The sequence below is a fragment of the Chroicocephalus ridibundus genome, chromosome 1 (assembly GCF_963924245.1).
Source record: "Chroicocephalus ridibundus chromosome 1, bChrRid1.1, whole genome shotgun sequence".
NCBI classification, from domain to species: Eukaryota; Metazoa; Chordata; class Aves; order Charadriiformes; family Laridae; genus Chroicocephalus; species Chroicocephalus ridibundus.
Window position 1 is genome coordinate 171,051,265 of NC_086284.1, and position 20,588 is coordinate 171,071,852.

Sequence of the window (20,588 nt, forward strand, 5' to 3'; positions counted from 1 at the left end):
CATGCTAACATCCAGCTGATAAAACACATTATCTTTACGAGTTTTTTTCTCTTCCTTACAGTTCTTTTTTTCTAGAGAACAGCATTTCACCTTTTTAGGCTAGATGGTAAGTACTGTGAAGGTGCTGAGTATACAAAAGTATCTATTCGGTCTAGTTTAGTAGTAGCAACAAGTTGTAATAATTAAGTAAAAAGAAAAATCTACAATTAAAGAATAGTTCCATGTGTAAGTAGAAAGACCAGATTTTGCTGAAGGACCACACCTAAACACGTCCGTTTCACGTGCTAATGTATTCAAATGAACTGACCTGGGTCCACTGTAGAATGAGGGAGTGTTACTGATGAATGCTTTGTGCCCCAATTCCCCAAGCGTGTTCTCATGCGCTTCTCTTGCTGCATGTCACTTCATTGTTGATTTGACTGTAGAGGAAGTTACATCCAGAAAGTTAGGAGAGCAACTAAGTGCTTGAAGGGCTGAGGATGTGCACAAAAGTTCACATGGATTTACATGAAGTTTGGAATTACTGGTGTATTCAACAGCTGAGGATATCAAATAGTGTAGAACAACTCTGACAACTCTGTACTTGTTAGTTGCCTTCTATAGTGCCAATGGCTTAGTGAGGAGGATAGAGAAGGAAAAATAGGTAAGTTTTTGGGAAGTGTTGTGGGGAAGGTGAAGGAAGGAAGCATACCACTCTTCTGACACATACTTTGTGTTATTGTAACCATCGTGTAATAATACAATAATGATACGGTGCAGATTTTCAGACGTAGAACATGTTTGTAGGATCTGTGATAGAAGCGTTTCAGCAATTACACAGTCCAGGTTTGCCACTGTTGGAGAACTTTCCATTCTACCAAAGTGTAAAGAAATGATGTAGATCATCTAGATGTTCTGTTTTTAAACCAGAGGAAAACACTTGGCAGGGAATCACATCCACAAGGTCCTATTCCTGGCTGCACCGCTAGCCTGTTTGGTAACCTGTTGCAAATTGCTTCATCTTTCTGTGCTTTTATTTCCCATCTCTACAGCAACAATAATGACTCACAGTCCTAGATCTTACTATTACTCTGTAGCTGTAGTAGGGTCATAGGATGCTCGTGTGGTAATTACACTCTTAACTTCTACAACATTCTTCTGCTAAAAAAGAAGGAGGTTCACTAATGAGATGTTACTAAGATGAAGATGTTCTAAGATGTCTTTGTGACAAGTTCAGTGACACTCACACTGAATAAAATCAGGAAACGATACACCATTACAGTGCACAGGACACACTGATGAAACCTTAATTCTGTCAGATGACCCCACACGCTTATTGCGAACGGGTTTCTCCCGCCGTGGCAGATGGCCGGAATGCACCGGGGAGGGGGTCAGTCACAGGGACCATAAGCCGCTCTGGCAGCGGGGCTCTGCCGGCTCGTATCGGGGTGCCCGAGGAGGCCGCTGCCCCCCGGGCGTTACCTGCTTCTCCTGCAGGTCCTGGAGAAGCGAAGGCCCCTCCTGGGCCCAACATATTTGAGCATGGGGCAGCCCGTCAGCCTGTGAGGAGAGGCAGCGGGCCTGTCCCGCCATCCACGGCCGGGGCGGCGCGGCCTGAGGCGGAGGGCGGTGCGGGCGGCGCGGACGGCGGCACGCCCCGGCCCTCCCACCGCCTCACGGCCCCTCCCCAACAGCGCTGTGCCGCATCCTACGGGCAGTGAAATCTCAGGGATCCCCTTTCAGCCCAGGGGTCCGCCGGGTCCCCGGGGCTGCCGGCAAGCTGCCGAACCGGCGGCGGAAGGAAAGGCCGCGGCCTACATTGCCCGGCGTGCCGCGCCGAGGGGCGGTGCCACCGGAAGCGCGGCGCGGGCTACTTCCGGCTGTGCGCGAGCCGCGAGCGGAGGCGAGCCCGCGAGCCTGCACCCCGACGAGACAAGATGGCCGGGCTGCCCCGCAGGATCATCAAGGTACCCCCCGCCTTACCCTCACCGTCCGCCGCCGCGCCGTGCTCCGCGGGGGGTTCAGGGGGTGGCCGGGTCGGGTCCCGCCTGCCCGGCGGGTAGGGCTGGGCTGGGCCGGGCCGGGCGCCGCTTCCGGTGCCCGGGAGCAGGGCCGCTCCCAGGCCTCCGCCTTCCCCCGCCGGGCGGGGGGCGACCCACCGAAGCGCCCGGCCGCCGCGGGAGCGAGCGGGGATGAGGGACTGCGCTAGGCATGGCCCGCCCCTGCCGTTTCCCGCCGCCGCTTGCGGGAGCTCCTGGGCCCAGCGGCGGCGTGCGCGGTCGGTCGGGAGCGGCCGGGCCCTTCTGGCGGGCTGGGGGCGGCGGGCGAGAGCGGGCCCGCGCCCATCTCGGTAACCACCTAGGTGACGGTGGCGGCGCCTCACGGCCCTCAGTGCTGCCGTCCGTCGGGTGCCTGCGCGCTCTTTCCCAGGCCCGGAGCTTGAGAGGCAGCGGGCGCGCCCCCCATCCCCTTCCGCCGGCGATGCGGATCCTCGCCGGGGCGGCCCGCAGGCGGGCAGCGCTGGGCCCCGGCTCCCCGGGGTAGCTCTCGCCGTGTTTGGGCCGGGGGAGCGCAGCCGAGGCGCGGTGCTCGGGTTCCTTCACCTGTGCGAGGAGGCACAGAACACAGCGAATAGTTACCCCGGGGCTTGAGCTGTAGATCGGGGGCATCCGTGCCGGTACAGGCTAGGCCAGCCTGGTTGCTGCTATGTGCGCTCCCAGCTGTCGACCCGTATGATATTTGTGTGTTTCTGCTGGTTGTTCAGTGTTTTGCTTCAACTTCCATTTACCAAGCTCTGTAAGGGCTCTCAACTTTGAGGTACTTTCAACTGACCCTCCGAGTGCCATTTCAGCTTAAGGCTTGAATGGTTTAGAGTCACTCAGCAGAGATACAGGTAGCTGTGTTGCAGTACCCATCTCTTTGATAGCTTGGTCCTGTAGCAGTCCAGCACAAACATCCACACTAGCCATCTCCCACTTGATTTGCAGTGATGTGAATTGAAGCCCTCAAATTGGCGATTGCTCCCTTTGCAGAAGTTACTAAGTGATTCCAGTAAGGTTTGTTAGCCCTCATGGGAAATAAGAGCACCCTTGTTACCTGTTGAAGTGGATGAATGTCACAAATAATTTATAACACTCTGAAGCTCTCTTGGTTGAGCATGCGGTGTTGGCAACCATTGTAAAACACCTGAGTGTAGAATATGTTAAACAGTGGATGAAAAAATAAAACTGGATTTTCTCTAAAAAGTCAAGTTATCTTAATAGGTGATAAAGGAGATGAGGTAAAAATGAGGCAGGAGTAGCATTTATCTTGTGTGAAACAGACCAAACTGCGATTGTTGCTCAGAATTTTAAGCAGTAAAAATAACGAAGGCAAATCTTACAGAATGTGTTTGATACTGATCCAGCTGCTTTAGTGGACAGCATGCAAAGCTGCATATATTTCAGGTGTGAGAGGGAACACTGATTTGTAATACAGTGGAACTGGTATTCATCACAGAGATGTGGTGGGAGCTTAGTCTTGAGGCTGATGTCCATGCTAAATATTTTTAATAGCTCTTGACAATTCCCCTGAAAACAGCCAAGAAGCACGGTTACTTGTAAGCTGATACATAAATTTCCTTCTTGGCGCTTTTGGCTTTTTTCATGCTTTTCTAGATAAAACCTGGAGCGCTTCACAGGACTCACTTCAAAGATGTGTGATGGCATAGGAATGTTTCTTCTCCTCCTGGAGAGGGGAGGTGGAAGGCAGCAGAAGAGAGACCTAGAAACTCCAGATTTCTTCTGGAGGATCCCCTTTAGAGTTTTCAGGATTATTATCCATTATAGCCATGTATGTGTTATAAGTTGTCTGCAGCCAATCTAGAGCATTTAAATCCTGAATTGGTTGTGTTAGATGACCAATTCTTTAGCTCCCATGCTGTGCATGTGTTAGGTTGCCAGATGTCTGTACGGTCCAGGACTTGAATCTTGACTACAGCTTCAAAAACGTGCAAAGTCATATTTTGCAATATTGCAGCTGCAGAGGTGCAGACCTAGAGATATGTCTGCTTGAGTCTTTAGGAGTCTTGAGTGAGACTTATTTTGACCTTTTCTAACCTGCCAATCTTGATGTTAAATTTCCTGTTGCTAGTTCCCTTAGATGGAGGGGAGTAAGCGGACTCTGCTGCTAGTGAGAGTTTGGAAGATCAAGAATGGAAATGTAAGAGAAAGAGAGATATTAGGAAAGAGCTGTAGAAAGGTGAAATAACTCCAGTAACAAGGTGATCTGACTTTCTTTATGCATGGTAGTAAATTTGATGATAAATCAATGGCTTAGGTTGCTGTTAGGAAAAGACCTTCTCCCTTTGATCCACGTGTACCCTTTGTGTTGCCATTGGAGGGAGGCTGTTGGTGGCTGATTTGGGATAGGAGTACATATTTGGACTGTAATGAAGTACAGAATCTAGCTAACTGCTCGAAATGCAGTTGGCGTTCCTTGTCTTGACCAACTGCTGGCAGATGGCCTGGCTCTCAGGTTGACTAGCAGCCCTGTACTCCTCAGCCTGCTTCTTTGCTATGTGCAGGCTGTCATCTAGCCCAGTAGGAGAGCAGTAGCTTTCCTTCTCTCAGCAGAGAGCTCCATCTATATTTCCAATACTTCCCCCAAATTCAATTAAAAGGTGACAGTATAGATGTTGCAAAGCAGTTGGTACAGAAGATACAGAATGTCTCCTGGTTTGCTGTCCTCAAATTACTTAGAAACACAAACTTTAAACAACTGGGGGAAGAATGACATGTTAGCTCAAGAGTTTACTTGCTTGAGAGTTATTACTTAAGTGTTAGCACATCACAAATGATGAGTAGAAAATGATATCTTTTTGAATCTTTAAAGATATAATCTGAATTGGAAAACCTTCTGTCTTGTGAATAGAGAAGTATTTTTATTTTCTTCAATAGTCCAAAACCAGGGGTCCTCTGAAAATCACCTTGACAAAAAAAATCTGTTAATGTAAGAAAAAATAAAAATGTGGCACAGCACATTTACATAGATGTGTGTCTTTGAGGCTGTACAGTTGTTTTTCCTATTGCACAGTATTCAAAAGTGAGCCTTTGCAATATATATGAGAAATAAAGCCCAGCAATTTTTACTTTCAAGCACTTATTACACTGGTTCTCTCCAATGTTGCAAAGTCACGTAGTTCCAGTCGAGTAAGGAGTTGAATTGCATCTGATTTTTTTTTTTTTGGCTGACATTCAAACCACCTCATTGCCGTGTCAAGTGCAGTCGGTATATCTGAATGGGATGGGCAATGCTGCCTCCTGTCATCTTTTCAGATGTTTTTTCTGCTGTTTTCACTGCTGCAGTGATCTCGTCATTCATAATTTGATGTCCAGGTCTATGCGTTAACTGTGTAGCCAGTTGTTAGTAGTGCTTCTGTTACAATCACTGCAGCTGCTCCTATCATGAAGTAAACCATCTGAAGCAGCATCTGACACTCCTCCAATTTTTTTTTATTAACGTATTTATCAGGGTTAAAATGCTGAGGCTTTGATTTCCTCCCCTGCATGATACCGTGTTATTGTCTGAGATATTCCTTTCTTGCTGTTTACTGTGAGAAGCTATTTCTGCATCGCTGCCAGTGAGCTCCTGTTTGTAGTATTTTTTCAGAATCTGGGTAACGTTTTATCTTCTGAGTTATAAAATGCTGCCTCAAATTGTAAAAACTCTGGGAGGTTTTATGGAGATTCTCATGGTGTGTGTGGTGATAGGCACCTACAGTGTTCTGTATTAGAGGTCACTATAGTCAGCTTTATATGTTTGGTTTTTTAAATATCAATCAGGTATTTAGTCTGTAACTTATGAAACTTTCTAGAAGTTCTTATTGTATTGCTGACAGCCAACTTGAAGTTTCTCACTTTGTCTTGGAAGCTATGGGCTTCTGGGGTATGGACATCTGTCTCCATGTGAAAATTTAAGTCGCCATTACTTTTTGATTTCTCTGTTTCCAGACATTTCTTAATAAATAAAATTTTATTTAATAAATTAAAAAAAGAAGACTGGAGGTAAACTTAATACCTTTGCGTGGTATTTTGCGTTTGTTTGGGTGATGGTTAGGCATAGAAAATATTACTTCTGGGCAGTGCTGTTCCTTGGTGTTTGTCAGAGAAGCTGTATATTTGGTCTTTGTAATGTCTTTTTGCCCGTTGTATGCTGTTTGAATCTTGTGGATAACTTAATTGACAGAAGGGTGAAAACTTACGGAATATTCAGAGGTTTTTTTGTACTGTTCTTCTTAAGACCACTTTCCCCGCACCTCCCCAACAAATGTAGGAAGACAATACATGTCCTACTTTGAGACCTTCTTTGAGTCTTCTTGCCGGGCGACTAGTACAACATAGGCTGGCTGTGGTAGTGGGAGGGGTGTACAAGCATGTACTGGAAGCCTGAAGTTTGGCAGAACAGATCTTTTGTGGAGGTCCTTAGGCCCAGAAGGGCACTCAGAGCCAGAGGATAAGAAAACTTTCAAGTTAGACCAAGGTATCAACTTTGAAAGGAAAACATGTAGTCATAATAAAAGGTCTTAAAGACGACACTAGTAACTTTTCCATAGCCTTTTCTTTAAAGCTTTCAGTAGACACCAGAGAATAAAAACTGAGGGAAAAAAACCAGCAAATAATCCAACTAGAGGCAAAAATCTTGTTTGGACCACCTTCTTGTATAACATCTGAGAAACTTTAGGTACAAGTCTATAGTACCTCAAGCTTTTTAAGTACTGATGCTAATGGGTTTTTATCGCTTTGCATCGAGTTGTTTTATACTGGACTTGTCTCTTATGTTTGGCTTTCAGTGTATCATCAAAATTTGTTTTGTGCAATAGTACAAACACATTTTCATAGTTACACGTGACTGATGGGTTAATAGTGAGAAGCAAGTGGCACATTTTGCCATAGATGTCATTTGGACAACAGCTCTGTATGAATTATTGTTTGCTTTAATCACACTTTGATAGTTGACTCCACACTGTATATTAATGCAATGGTCTAATGCAAATGTGCTCCATCAGTATAATCGCAGGAATGGTTTACACTATTAGCTTAGTGAATTTAGTCATGCCTCACTTTACTATAGCTGGAGATGGACCATGAAAAGCTTGATCTGTGCTGGTACATAGATAATCCTCTAGGAATTTGCATAGGATCTCAGCTTCATAGTTCCAAAATCCTGTAATCTACTGTGGAAGATTCGAGAACAAGGTCGTACTCAGGGGAGAGCGATGCTGACCTTAAAAATGCCCCTCTTCATGTCACTGTTGTTTGGTAACAACGTTGTCTTCCATGAGTGGAAGATGGGTGTTTTTTCTTTTTTTTTTTTTTTCTGGGAAGGTGTAGTTACCTGATGTATATTTGTCTTCATATCACTGTGAGTGACTTTGCAGTGGTTAAAATTGTTTGTGTAATGATGGGAACTGGAGAACCAGAAGTGTGTGAGGGAAGATTGTGAGTGATCCAGAGTTCATGGTGCTTCCTTAGCAGAGTTGTAATTTCAAATTGATGGACAATTCTCCATAGACTGAGCACTAGTTAAATCTACTGTACCACTGTTCTAGTCTTTCTTTATCACAGCAGATGCATTTGACATTTTGACATTAGAATGTTTTTTTGTTTTTTTTTTATTTGAGGGTGGGGTAGATACAGTCGGGGCTGGTGATGGGGTCTAGGAACCTGCAGGGTGGTGGAAGCGTTAGTGTACAGAGACGTTATCCTAGTAATGAGTCCAGGAAGTGGAGTCATGTGGGACACTGACGCTCGGGGATTATATGGCAAGGAAGAGAAGAATTCGTGTGGAGGCCAGCTACTGGAAGCCACAAGTGCAGCCTTCTATTTATGATGTTTGACCTTAGGTTTACAGTTTAGTGGGCTTTATTGCTAGTTCTTTTTTTCCTAAGACACAGACATTATTTTCAGAAGACTTTCTCCAATGTAGTTGTTTTACAGTGGTATAATTTTAATCTAAACATTCTGAAATCTCTCTGACAATATGACATCTGCTTAGGTAACCAATTTATTTTCAGTAATGCTGGTTATAGCCAGTTCTTTAGATAATTGTAGCTAACAAATTGATAGACCCTGTAAGAATTTGTGCCAAAATGTAATGTACTGTTATAAAAAAAATCTTTTAAGTCTTTGTGGTTTTCTGAGGTAGCTTTATCCTTATATGTAGAAGACAGTTTTGACTGATATGTTTCACTTTCTCCTACTGCCTCCCCCTCAAAAATCAAAGCAAAAACATGCATGAGGTTTATCTTCTTGTGTGCAACTTATCAGTTCTTGGTGAAGGAGATCAGTATGATCTTCCCCCTTATCCCACTCTGACAGAATAGGAAAGAATTGCCATTTGGCAAGTAATTATAATTTGTCCATATGCCAATATGCTGCTTTAAGTTTCACCCTATGCAGCTAAAACCTTTAGTTTCCATTTCATACTCCAAATTAATCCAAACTATTAGATGTAGTTGGAAGATAACGGCACTGGCAGCTGGCGAGGGTTTCCTGCAATCAGAATAAAAATATTAAACAAATTTTTTGTTTGTCTGAATTGAAATGCTAAAATTGGTGGTGTACTGCTGTGGTTTTTGCAGAGAGCCAGCACAAGGTGGAAAAGTTACCACCTAGTTAAGTTAGATTAACCAGAAGTTCTCAAGGTGATTACCCTGTGGTTCATGTTGAGCAGCCTCGCTGCATAAACAGATTTAGCCTGGGCTGTGCTGGCACAGAAGTTTTTGTGCTGCTGCAGTAAACTTGAACTGAGGGACAGATTTGGCTCGGAACTCCGCAGTAAAGGTTATTTCTTAAGCCAAATCAGTTCTGTGATCTCATTTGTTGTTTGACTTTGTAAACGCTTGGGCTGATGAAAAGGGTGCATGGAACGGTGACTGTACGCTTTAGTGCTGCTGCTGAGAAGTTAGGGCTTCCTGCTCAGGCAAACCCAGGCATTTTGTGAGGAAAGGAAAAGGTGGAGTTAGTTACAGATGTGAGTGAAGTTGATCAGGAAGAACTGAGCACCAGGCTGAAATGGTGGGGAGAAAAGCAATTTGACTTGATTTTAAACTCAACAGATGAAGCCAATGAAGAATGAGATAAAGCACGTGCACTAATTTTTAGTCATTGACGGTGGAATCTAGGTGTAACTTCTTATTTTTTTTTATCTCTCTCTGCTTTTAGCTATTGGTAGTGACTTTTTATCTGCTTTAGATATCTTCCTGGAGGACTTGGCAGCAAATGTCTGATCTCCCCCAGGAAGCAAATATTGAAGAGACTGATGAGCAATCAGTTAAACTGAAAGACATCTCTCTTTCCTCATCACATACTCTCCCACATAAATTGGTATGTGTGGTACCCTCCAAGTGATAAGTGTTATCATTTCAACTATAGCAGAAAATGGAGCTAGTGGCTTTCATTTTAAGTCTGTCATCTCTTTTTGAAAAACTAATTTGCAATATCATCTGCAGAGTCTGAAACTGTCTACCACATCCTCTCTAAAAGTGCTTCTGGATACAACAGTTCAAACACATTTTGGTTTAAAAGTTAGTTTGTGATTTATGCTGTAGGAGGTTGGCCTTGACCAGCTGCCCACCCAGCCACTCTCACTGTCCCCACCTCAACCAGGCAGGGGGAGAAAATAAGATGGAAAAGCTCATGAATCGAGACAAAGACAGGGAGATCACTTATTGAATGCCATCACAGGCAAAACAGACTCGACATGGGGAAAATTAATTAATGTATTTCCAAGTAAAATATAGTTGGATGGTGAGAAACAAAGACGAAATCAGAGCCTTTTGCCTCCCTTTACCTCCCCTGTCCCTGGTGGATGCAGGGGGATGGGGAGTGGGGTCTCCCTTCTGCTGGTCTTTCCTCATGCCTTTCGCCTGCTCCAGTGTGGTTGTCTCCATAGGCGGCGGTGCGGATGTTTGGTCCTCTGTGGGCTACAGAGAATCTCTGCTCCAGTGCCTGGAGCACCTCCTCACCCTCCTTCTCTGACCTTGATGTTCACACTAGTTTTCCTCACACTTCCCCCCCCCCCCCCCCCCGCCCCGCCCCTGTTTTCTCTGTGTGACGTTTTCTGTCCTTTCTTAAATACATTTTCCCAGATGTGCCACCAGCTTGGCTGACAGCCTCAGCCATGCCCTGTAGCAGGTCTGTTGGAGCTGGCTGTGTCTGGCACGGGGCTGCCCCTGGCCTCTTCCCACAGAGGTCACCCCTGGAGCCCCCCTGCTGCCAACACCTTGATGCCTACAACCTGTACATATGCCTAGATGGTTATGCAGTTAAATTAGGCAATACCAAATACAAGTTTTGTGTCCTGAAGAAGTGAAGCAAGCTGATGTGTATTTTTTTTTTCAATCATGAGTGCCTCTTTCATTTTACCAGTAATTTTAGTTTTTTAGGCCATCTTGGGACTATTCATGCAGTGTTGCATCTTACTGTTCCTTCTATAAACGGCCAAGGCTACCAAAGAAGTTTGTGTTGTAGCCAGCTGTTTGGAGACTCTTGCTTGTAGCACCTATGGAAGAAGTATGTCGAGATGCCCAGATTTCATTCATCTGTACTGGTAGAAGATGTTTTACCTACAGCCAATGCCAACTGTTCATCAGTTTCTGTTGGAAGTTACTGTCCTCTGCTAGATGGCAGCAGAGTTTGTATGCTGTCAGTCAACATTTTTTGGGTTAAAGATCTAGTTAATAGAGCCCAGCTCACTCTTCCTGAGTTGAATTGGGAATGTTGGCAGGCTTTACTTTCTCAGTAGATTTGCAGGATGGTGATTTCTGGCAAGGGGGCAGCAGTAAGCACTGGGAGTTGAGCTGTAATTCCTATTGCAGATTAAGTTTTATTAAGACAAAGATACTAATTCATCATTGGTCTTCACTGATCTGTTCAGAATAAAGCCACCTAGGGTTAGTTGAACCTACAGGTAAAGGTGGATGGTACCTAAATTTTTTACTGTCTGAACTAGATTAGAGAGGGCTTGTACCTTGCCTTGGCCTGACAAAGTAGTAGGGGTGTAACTTCCATCTTAGTAGGTGATGCTGAAGGTAAATTACTTGAATATTGCATAGAGAATTGAGCTAGTAAATGTGCTGCTGAAAATACAAGGAAAGAATCATTCTCCTGAGACTTTGCATAAGGATGTGGTATTGTGCCATTTTAAATATTTAACAGCTCTGAGACCTGTGATATTTTCTCTCTGTGTAAGAGGCCTTATTAGTATTTTCTGTTTTGAAGTTTCAGAGTAATTTTATCACAGCTATGTTGACCTCTGAAAGTCTTAATGATGTTCTCTCCCTTTTTAAGGTACTAGCATAAAGCTGCTAGTCGTGAGGATGCTTTTCTGTAGTCTCAACACTATAGAAGGTTGCTAGATAACTGTTTATAACAAGTAAAAAGATATACAGAGTCTTGGTGTTTAAGACTTTTATAGATGGGTGAAGACTTTAATTTAGCAGTTTACCATCTGTTACTGAAATTAGCCCTGTTGGTAGTTAAGCCTCTTCCTTTGGAATGAGGAGGTAGCCTCTGCATTTCCTTTTAAGGTTGGTTACAGAATAGTAATGTTACGCTAGTATCGTGCTGTGATTAACACTGCAGCCTCAACTCTTTAAACCAGCCCTTTCAGCAAAAGGAGCAGTCTGTTCTCCCATCCTTCTGGCAGCATATGTTTGCACCCACCGTTTGGTTGGCACAGCTGTTTGTGTGGACATGTGGTGAACTGCATCAGGAACCTCTCTTGCATGATTTTTTTTTTATTTATTTTTTTCTTCCGTATCAGCTACATGCTATGTTTCACCATGAGGTCAAGAGAGAGCTATACAGGAAAAAGTGAAGGTGCATAATAAGCTGAAGTGGAAAGGCGGCACAGCTCTTTTTCTTCCTTTCCCCTGTGGCTGCTCATTTATCAGCTTAAAATGTTCAGGCTTTAATCTTTTGATAGCAAATGAGACTTCTGAAGTAGCTTTTTGTTTTTCAAAAATGTAGCACACAGAAATCTTTTTTTGGTTGTTTTGACTGAGGCCCTGGCAACTTGAGGCTTTTATAAACACTTCTGTAAGACTGGAAGTGATAAAAATAGTGGTATTTTTCTAATGGATTCTTTCTTTGTATGCTTGTTCATATCTCCATGTGCGCTAACAATTGATTTTCATGTGTGTCTGTATGGAAGCATCTTCTGGGTTGTTCAGTTCGCTTCTTTAAAGAAGGGCTCTGTCTTGGTCTAGGTGCATGAACCAGGAGAATCGTGGTGATTATGTCTGCTTTTCAGTAACTTTTTCCTTCCACTGAAGGCAGGATAACTAAGCAAAAGCTCAAAGAACGAAACGCATACCCCCCCTGCAAATCAATCTCTCATGTTTGCGTGGCTTCTCTCAGTCTTGGCAACCTGAAAAACCCTCACCCCCACCTCTTGCTCTGCTGGTCTCTTCTAAAGGTCACAGCTTTCCCTCTTCCTGAGGCTTCTTGTCCTCACAGGTTACTGTAAAAACAGGTTGAGGGTTTCTCCCCCTTGGGTACAATTAGTCTTCAATTTAATGTCTTCATAGAAGAATAGCTGTGGAGAATGTCAGCTACACCATCTGTCCCATCCGTATCATCTGTCACTCCACTTCAGGCCACCTGTGTTAGTAAGAAAAGCTTTGCTTTTGCTTGTCAAAACACCTTCAACACTTCTGTGTTTTTTAACCACTTAATTAAAAATAAGAAAGATAAAATTGTGGGTGGCATAACCAGTTGTGAATGACAGTGTTGTGGCTTGCGGCCTTTTTTTTTTTAAAGTACTGACTGGCAGGTGTCTTCATTTTGTGTTTATTAATTTTCTTCAGTCAATGGAAATTATGACATTAGCTTGGAATTGGTAAAAGCAGGAGTGAGAAGACATCTCAATCCAAAAACATTGCAGAGTATGACAAATAAAAATAACTGCCTATAGCAGCATGGAATACTTCATTAAGTGCTTTAGAGCTCAAAATATGTCCTGAAATCTCTTCTGTGGAACTTGCGCATGCTAGAGGAGACTTAATAAGAAACACTATGAAGTGCTGTTCTGGAACACTTACTTGACGGGAATTTGTATTCTCATGAAGACAAAATTAACTGCTGTATTGTAAAGACATTTATTGTGAGCAGCAGAACTGCAAAACCTAGTTTTCTATGAATTTGTCCTTTTTCCTCTTTAGCATGTTAACATTTGGGTGTCCAGCTCTTTATATCGTTATTGGCAGGTTTTTTTTCTTATGCTAGGCAAGCATAGTACATACTTGGTTCGAATGAACTGGCCAAACAACATGTAGTCAGAGTTCTTCATGTCTTTTTCTTTGATAGCACTGAGCTTGGCTTTTGTCTTAGCCACTGAAAGCTTACAAAATGTACAGAGATGCTGAAATTGGACAAAGGGTTCAAAGGCAGTTTTGGGGAGAAATAGGGAAGTAACATATTGCACAAAACTCACTTTCTCAGCTAAGAAAGTGTTAGAAAGATTTTGCCTAAAAAGACACTGGAAAGCATTGCATATGCTTGATCTTCCTGATTAGTTAAAAAAAAGTGGGAAGGTAAAAGTTTAATTAGAAGTGATTTATTTATTCATTTAACATGTTTGAGAGGCTGTTTTTTGTTGGGTAACCATCCTCTGGGGAAGGTAATATAAAATTACAAAATAATATCAGCATATAGTTAAACAGTTCCTTGTTCGTAGACTGAGTCCACATCTTGTGACTCTCTTGTGGGTGACTGACAGGTTTGGTTTGGGTTTTTTTTTGTTTTTTGAGCTAATGTATACTTAAGAAGAAAATAATCTCTAAGCAGTTCAGTTTCCTGACCTGGTGCATAGTGTTGCCCTGTATACTGACAACTGTTTATCTCAAATCTGTCTTTTTACTCCAAGTCTTGTGGCAAATCAAATTGATTTTATTATCAGCATGTCTTTAACTGGCCATCTTACTGTAAAATGTGGAAGACCAGTCCCTGATACCACCTTAGAACAGGACCTACTTGCATGTTTAAGCATTTTATACGCTTAGATGTTAAATGTAACTTTGATTAATTTCTCCCTTTCTGTTCCTTTTCCATGGTTTCCCCCCCAAATATAGTGAAGATATTATAAATTTCTTCATAATTGAAGATCAAAAGCCTTATTTACTGTCAGAACTTAGCAGGTGGTGTTGATGTATTAAAGTAGAAACATTTCATGCTCTCTTAATAAATGGCATCTTCCTTGTGTTTTTCACAGTCTAACAAGCTTGACTGTGTGACTCTTTTAAAAAGATGCCTTTTCTCAATCGAAGATGCTTCTTGGCTTTTGCATAAAAACGGTAGTGATGTACGTTCACAGGAGTCAGGACCTATCGTTTTGTGTGTCAGACAAGTTTAGCCTGGTGCTTGCTCTCTCAGCATGATGGCTGCAGCGGAGCCTGGCGGGTATGAGAGATGAATGTCAACCCATTCCCTCACAGATTTCTTGCAAGTATTTCTTCTCGTCTCTGTTTGAAAACAGCTTCAATTATGCTGATAGTAGTGGAGCTCCGTGCGCAGCGCAGGAAGCCAGGCGTGCTTGCTTAAAGCATTTTTCATCTAATATTAATGTTCCACAGGGGAGGGGGCCTGAATGGTTTCTGAGTAGCCTCAGCACTAGCGTAGCTGTACGCAGCATAAACGCTTTTCTTTGCGCTCCCCTTTTCTGTGGTGGTTTATAGCAAGATAATCGCATAAGAGGCAAAAAGGGCTATCTGAATGTGATGACATACTAGCAGCGGTATAAACCCTTCAGTATAATGTGATACCTCGATTAAAAGAATCGTTCTACATGATGACATACTAGCAGTGGTATAGCCCCTTCAGTATAATGTGCTACCTCCATTAAAAGAATTGCTTTTCTCATATGTGGGCTCTCTTATTGTTTGTTGACAAATGGGTTTTAGTGGCAGAATGTGCAGCTCTCAGCCAGGCGTTGCTCCCTCAGTGAGGCTGGCAGGTAGAAGTGCTGATGCTGCTGCCAGAGAACTGCTGATTCTGGGTTATTTTAAACCAGGATTGGCTGCCCAGTATGGTCACAGTCAGCGTACTGGCATAACTAGGGAAGCAGTCTGGGGACCAGAGTGACTGATGGGGGGCTAGGGACTGCCGAGATCAGCCCAGATATTAAAATGTGTTACCCTTAATATTTAAAATAATAATAATAAAAAAAGGTCTTAAATTTGAGCATGCCCACAAGAACCAAACCCACGATTTGCCTTCTTGTGTGTGTCTGGCAAAGTCCAGGTGGTAGCAGCTGTGAAGAAGTTTAAAAATTGGGTCTTTCCGTTTTCTTTGTTTTTAAATTTCAAGTTGGCTTGCTGTATTAGTTTGTGTTTGGCATAAGATGCTGTTCCCTCTGCCAAACCTGTCAAACTGTAATAAGTATATGATCCTTTACAGGTGGAAATCCAAACTGTCCCATTTACCTGTGGCAGCACTCATACTGAAAACTTGCTAAAAGAAATGGAGAACGTTTTATGCATTTACAGGAATAATCTGTAGTTTCTTACTGACTTTTATACCACTCAACTAAAGCTTTAAGCATTTGTTTTTAACTGCTGTTCTACAGAATCGCTGTACACGTAAATAGCCAGCAGAATATGAATTCTGAGTATGTGTATCATTTAAAATAAAATATACTTGCAGAAGTGAATGTAGATAGCTCTAAAAAGCTTGGAGGGCCTTCCAGTAAGTTGTATACGTGTCGTTGGCAGCTAATACCTATGCAGATAAGTATGCAATATGTAGTCACAACATGGAATTAGACCAGATAAACTTATTTTTATGTTTGTGTATGTACACAGTAATAACTTCAGTATTATGATTTGTAGGACCTTGACAATTTTGAGATGAATAACTGGATTTTGGCATTAATTACTGTGACTTCACCTCTTTATATTCTATATTTTATTGTTTTTTGCTGAAGTGAGGTGTTATTTACCTGCATCAAGGTGGCCATTATCACTTAAATGCTGCATGAATTTATTTCTACAAAATGCCAGTATCGTAGCAGTGCAGTTAGATTTGAAGAATGTATTTAGCCAAGTAGAGGCAATCTGTCTATTTTGTACTTGTATTAGTGCTGTTGTAGACACGCAGAATAAATATGCTATAAAACTAGAAAAATAAATTAGTATTACATCTGCAAGTTACCATGTTTCTTCAGTAGAAATGGGATGATTTTTCTTTGTGAAAGCCAACACAGGTGGTGAAAAAATTAACTGTACCTAGTAAAAACAAGCCAGAGGAAAAGCAGGAAATGGGGCTAAAATTACCTGAGGAAATGAGGCTTCAGCAGGACTTCTTGTCCCTGCCTCATGTCCGGTTGCCCATATTGGCCTTGGGTTTCTTTTTTGTAAGAACGAGCAGAATGGTGCCTGTGCCAAGCAGAGGAGAGGGAAAGGTGCTGAGGACTTGGTTGGTCTGTCCACTCTGCGTTGGCGGGATGGATGGTCAGGACGTGGGCAGCTATTAGCTATGGCCACAGCGTGGTGCCTGGGGCTGTGGGCAGAAGAATTGAGCAACAAAGAACACAAATCTCTGTAGGAAACCAGGCTTCCCTAATTTTGCCACTTACTGAACAACTTGCCTGTCTCCTGCTGTTTGTTAGGTGACTTTAAATGTGGTTATATGGAGGCTGTAAGTGATCACACAAAGCTATTTATGCATATATATGTGTAAGTATATAAAACATCCTTAAAAACACCTTCAGTGTTGCAGCAGAGTACTTTAGATCTTCAAAGTTGGATCTGATTCCAGTACAAATGTTCATCTTAATAAACCCCTCTACTCCCGTTAGAGTAAACCTTGAACAACTCTCGAAGTGATTAACCCCTTTGGCTTTTCACTTATGGGATTTTCTATTTAAGGTAGAATGGGAAGTGCTTTTGGTCTTTTCATTGTGGTGTTCTTTAATGTGCTTTTAAATATATTCGGAAAAAAACCCCAACCAACCAGCTTGGCAGTAGTTTAATCAAAAGTTAAGAAATGTGATGACAGCTTAATTGTTATCTATTACCTTGCGCCATAGAAGGCACACACTATTACAGCAGTGGAGGGATCCGAAAGGAGATGCGTACCGGTTTACCACATCCTCATCTTCTTTCTGCAGATGTTCTTTGACTTTAAGGTATTTGTGTAACATTATTTCTGTGGATGTAGGCAATAGCAAATACCTTTTGTTTTTAAAATACAGGTCGTGTTTATTTTAAATGGGTTGTATTTGTTACATTGCTGCTTCTTCTTCTTCTAGGAAACCCAGCGCTTGCTGGCAGAGCCAGTCCCTGGGATAAAAGCGGAGCCAGATGAAAGCAACGCACGTTATTTTCACGTGGTCATTGCAGGTCCACAGGATTCCCCCTTTGAGGGTGGGACATTTAAACTTGAACTATTCCTTCCAGAAGAATATCCAATGGCAGCTCCTAAAGTACGTTTCATGACCAAAATTTATCATCCTAATGTAGACAAGCTGGGAAGAATATGTTTAGATATTTTGAAAGGTAAGTGCTACCTTATTTTCTTTCTCTTGATCTTAATAAGCACAGAAACTTGTGAATTGACCCTCAAAAGAGATTTTATTTGTTTAAAAAATACCTTGCTTATTCTTTAATCTGTGAGAGGAAAATTTACTATTTCTGTAGCCTATAGTAAATGTGGTGTTTCTTACTGCTATAAATGTCTCTTCAGATAAATGGTCCCCAGCTTTGCAGATTCGTACAGTTCTGCTATCAATCCAGGCTTTGTTAAGCGCTCCCAATCCAGATGATCCACTAGCAAATGATGTAGCTGAGCAATGGAAGACCAATGAAGCCCAAGCCATAGAAACAGGTGATGTATCTTACACTTCTTTTCTTCCTAGCTTTAGGAAGCAGCTGATTACTAATTGGTTGGGGGATATAAATCCTGACCTCTTGTTTTATGTCTGCAACTTGCAACATTAATTATTGCATGCAGTCGTAGTCTGATTACCCTGAATGTGCCTGCTGTGGTCTGTTTTCATGTCTGTGAGACCTGCTGGAAGAAAAGCACTCTCGATCCATTTTATCTTGAGTTTTCACGTTCCTAAGTTGCAAGCACGTTTAATTTGGACTCCTGGTAAAATAAAAATACACACCACTGCTTTTTCTGTAAAGCTGAGGGAACAGATTACCTAGTTTCAGAAAGTACATCCCTTCCATACCTGCTTCTGTTGGAATGGGAAGAATGATTATGTTACCCCTCTTCACTTTGGGATTCCCTGCAGTCAGGCCATTTCAGCAGCTGTCAGCTTTTTTTATAGGAGTTCAAAATTGCCCTTCATCTCAGAATGGATACATTTTGTATACTTGCAGCAGTGGTATAAAAGTGATCTTTAAAAATAAGTATTTAAAATTACTTTAATAAAGCCCCAAAAAGATATAATTTCTTAAATCTGTTTCTTTTTCTTTACAGCCAGAGCATGGACTAGGCTATATGCCATGAATAATATTTAAATGCGCTTTGAACATCAAGTGTGCATCACTTCTCCTGTTCTGCCAAGACCTCTTCCTTTTTTGTTTGCATTTAATGGACACAGTCTTAGAAACATTACAGAATAAAAGCCCAGACATCTTCAGTCCTTTGGTGATTAAATGCACATTAGCAAATCTGTGTCTTGTCCTAATTCACTATTGTACCGCATGAGCAGAGGCTAGAAGTATCATCTGGATCGTTGTGAAATTGTTTAAAAGCAGCAGCACATCTCTGCTTTTAATCATTTTTCCCATCATGGTTTAAGTATAAGCACTGTGAATGAAGGTAGGCAGGGTTAGCTGTGGGGCTTTTTGTTTTAATTTTGTGGGCTCCTTCTCCCTTTTTATGGTGATGCTAATTGCATTGGTAAAAGCAGCTAACCAGTTATACTTTAGAATATACCCTCTAGCCCAGTCTAACTTAGACGCTGTAGATGGACAAGCTTCATTGTTTGAACAAAAAATGGGAACATTAAACATCCATCACCTTCACTAATAATATTGTGATTCTGCTGTCAAGTGTAGAAAAAAAAATCCCTCCAAGAAAAAGCTTGTGACCATTTTGTATGGCTTGTCTGGAAAATCTCCTGTAAATCTTATGTTTTAGTAAAATATTTTTTGTTATTCTACTTTGCCTTTGTACAGTTTATTTTGCTGTGTTTTCATTTCTCTAATGTGACAATCGTATTTAAAAAAAAAAAAAATTGAAACCAGAATTGACGGTTTGTCTTCACCAGTCTGACAGATTAAACAGTAAAGAGGTGGAATTCACAAATCTTTTTTTTTTGCTTCTGTTTGCTGACTTTTTTTAATTAGCTTGTGTTATGTGGGTGACCTTACCTGGCCAATTTAATATGAAATCGCATTTGGAGTAACTTTTAGAAACAAGTCTCTGATGTAACCATTGTAACCGTAATTTTAGTAATGCATTGGTATGCGTTTTCCTGGAAAATAACCATACTTGAGTAGGAGGTTGAGAGCAAATGACAGCACTAATTGTGAGTATCTGCATAACTTCTCTTTGCTGATTATCATCAGATGTTAGGCTACACAGTTTTCTACTTTCTTCTTTAATTCCTGCCCTCTATTAACACGAAATCCCAGTGCGCAGAACCACTGTTACAGCCAGCTTGTGTATTGACTGATGTTCGCTTAACCACTTAGAGCTAGCGCCTCATACCACTGGTTTTCTCTACAAGCCTTATTAAGCTACTTGCTTGAGCAACTGGTCTGCTTAAATAGCAGCAAAGCTTCTTTATTGGAGGGAAGGAAAGCGATTTAAAAGCTTCCTTCCTATCCTTGTTTTTTGGGTATGCATCTTGTCTGGGAGTCCAGCATCTTTTCTGGGAACCCATTTTACTGCTTCCCTTAACTACTTGTATCCCTGTTCTCTTCCTTTCCCCAAGCCCTCTCCCTGACCAAAAAAAAAAAAAAGAAAAAAAAAGCGCAAGCTTAAAAGCTTTTGGCAAGGCCAGCCTGAAGTGTATAAGCGACAGCTTGCAGTGGCTGCAGTAGGGAGTGTTTTGTCATGCAGTTGAGGGGTATGGTTATGTAGTCCATTGGTATTCTCCCTCTTTCACCTCTTCTTACTCTGGTGTCATCTGAAATTTCTATAGAATGTGGTGTATTTATTGTGCTCTTATGTAAGATGAAGAATATCTATTAAAACTACGTTTTCCAACAGACAGCGCTTTCAGTGGTTGGTAACCGGCATTGTCCCTCAAAGTACTCCTTGGAACATGGTTGAAGCTTGGTTCAGAATTCAACTTTTTCACTGTTTGAGCTGTAAACCCCCCCATTTTAAAAGTAATTTCTGTGTTGAATGTAAGCCAAAGTTGCATTTGGGGCTTGTAACAAATTGTTTGTTTGTTGGAGTGGGAAAGCACCATTAACCCTGCCTTCTGGTTGGAAAGGGGGGTGTGCCTGGGTTTAGCTGGGGGACATCCCCTGCGGGCCAGTAACACGGGCAGCTCTCGCAGCAGGCAGCTGAGAATACGTGAGGCAGACTCTGGATTCACTTCACCTACCTCTTAAAGCTTTACCTTACACTACGTATACGGCTCTCCTGGCCTCTTTCTCTGGG

The 20,588-nt window shown here is 42.2% G+C and overlaps 1 protein-coding gene across 1 annotated transcript; it reads left to right on the plus strand.

Moving 5' to 3' along the window:
• The first annotated feature begins 1,696 nt into the window (after positions 1–1,696).
• Positions 1,697–20,190, plus strand: UBE2N (ubiquitin conjugating enzyme E2 N). The gene is made up of 4 exons (XM_063322804.1): positions 1,697–1,946; positions 17,269–17,515; positions 17,703–17,843; positions 18,447–20,190. The coding sequence occupies exons 1-4, from the start codon at positions 1,917–1,919 to the stop codon at positions 18,485–18,487; spliced, it is 459 nt and encodes a 152-aa protein (XP_063178874.1). The 5' UTR covers positions 1,697–1,916; the 3' UTR covers positions 18,488–20,190.
• The last annotated feature ends 398 nt before the right edge of the window (positions 20,191–20,588 follow it).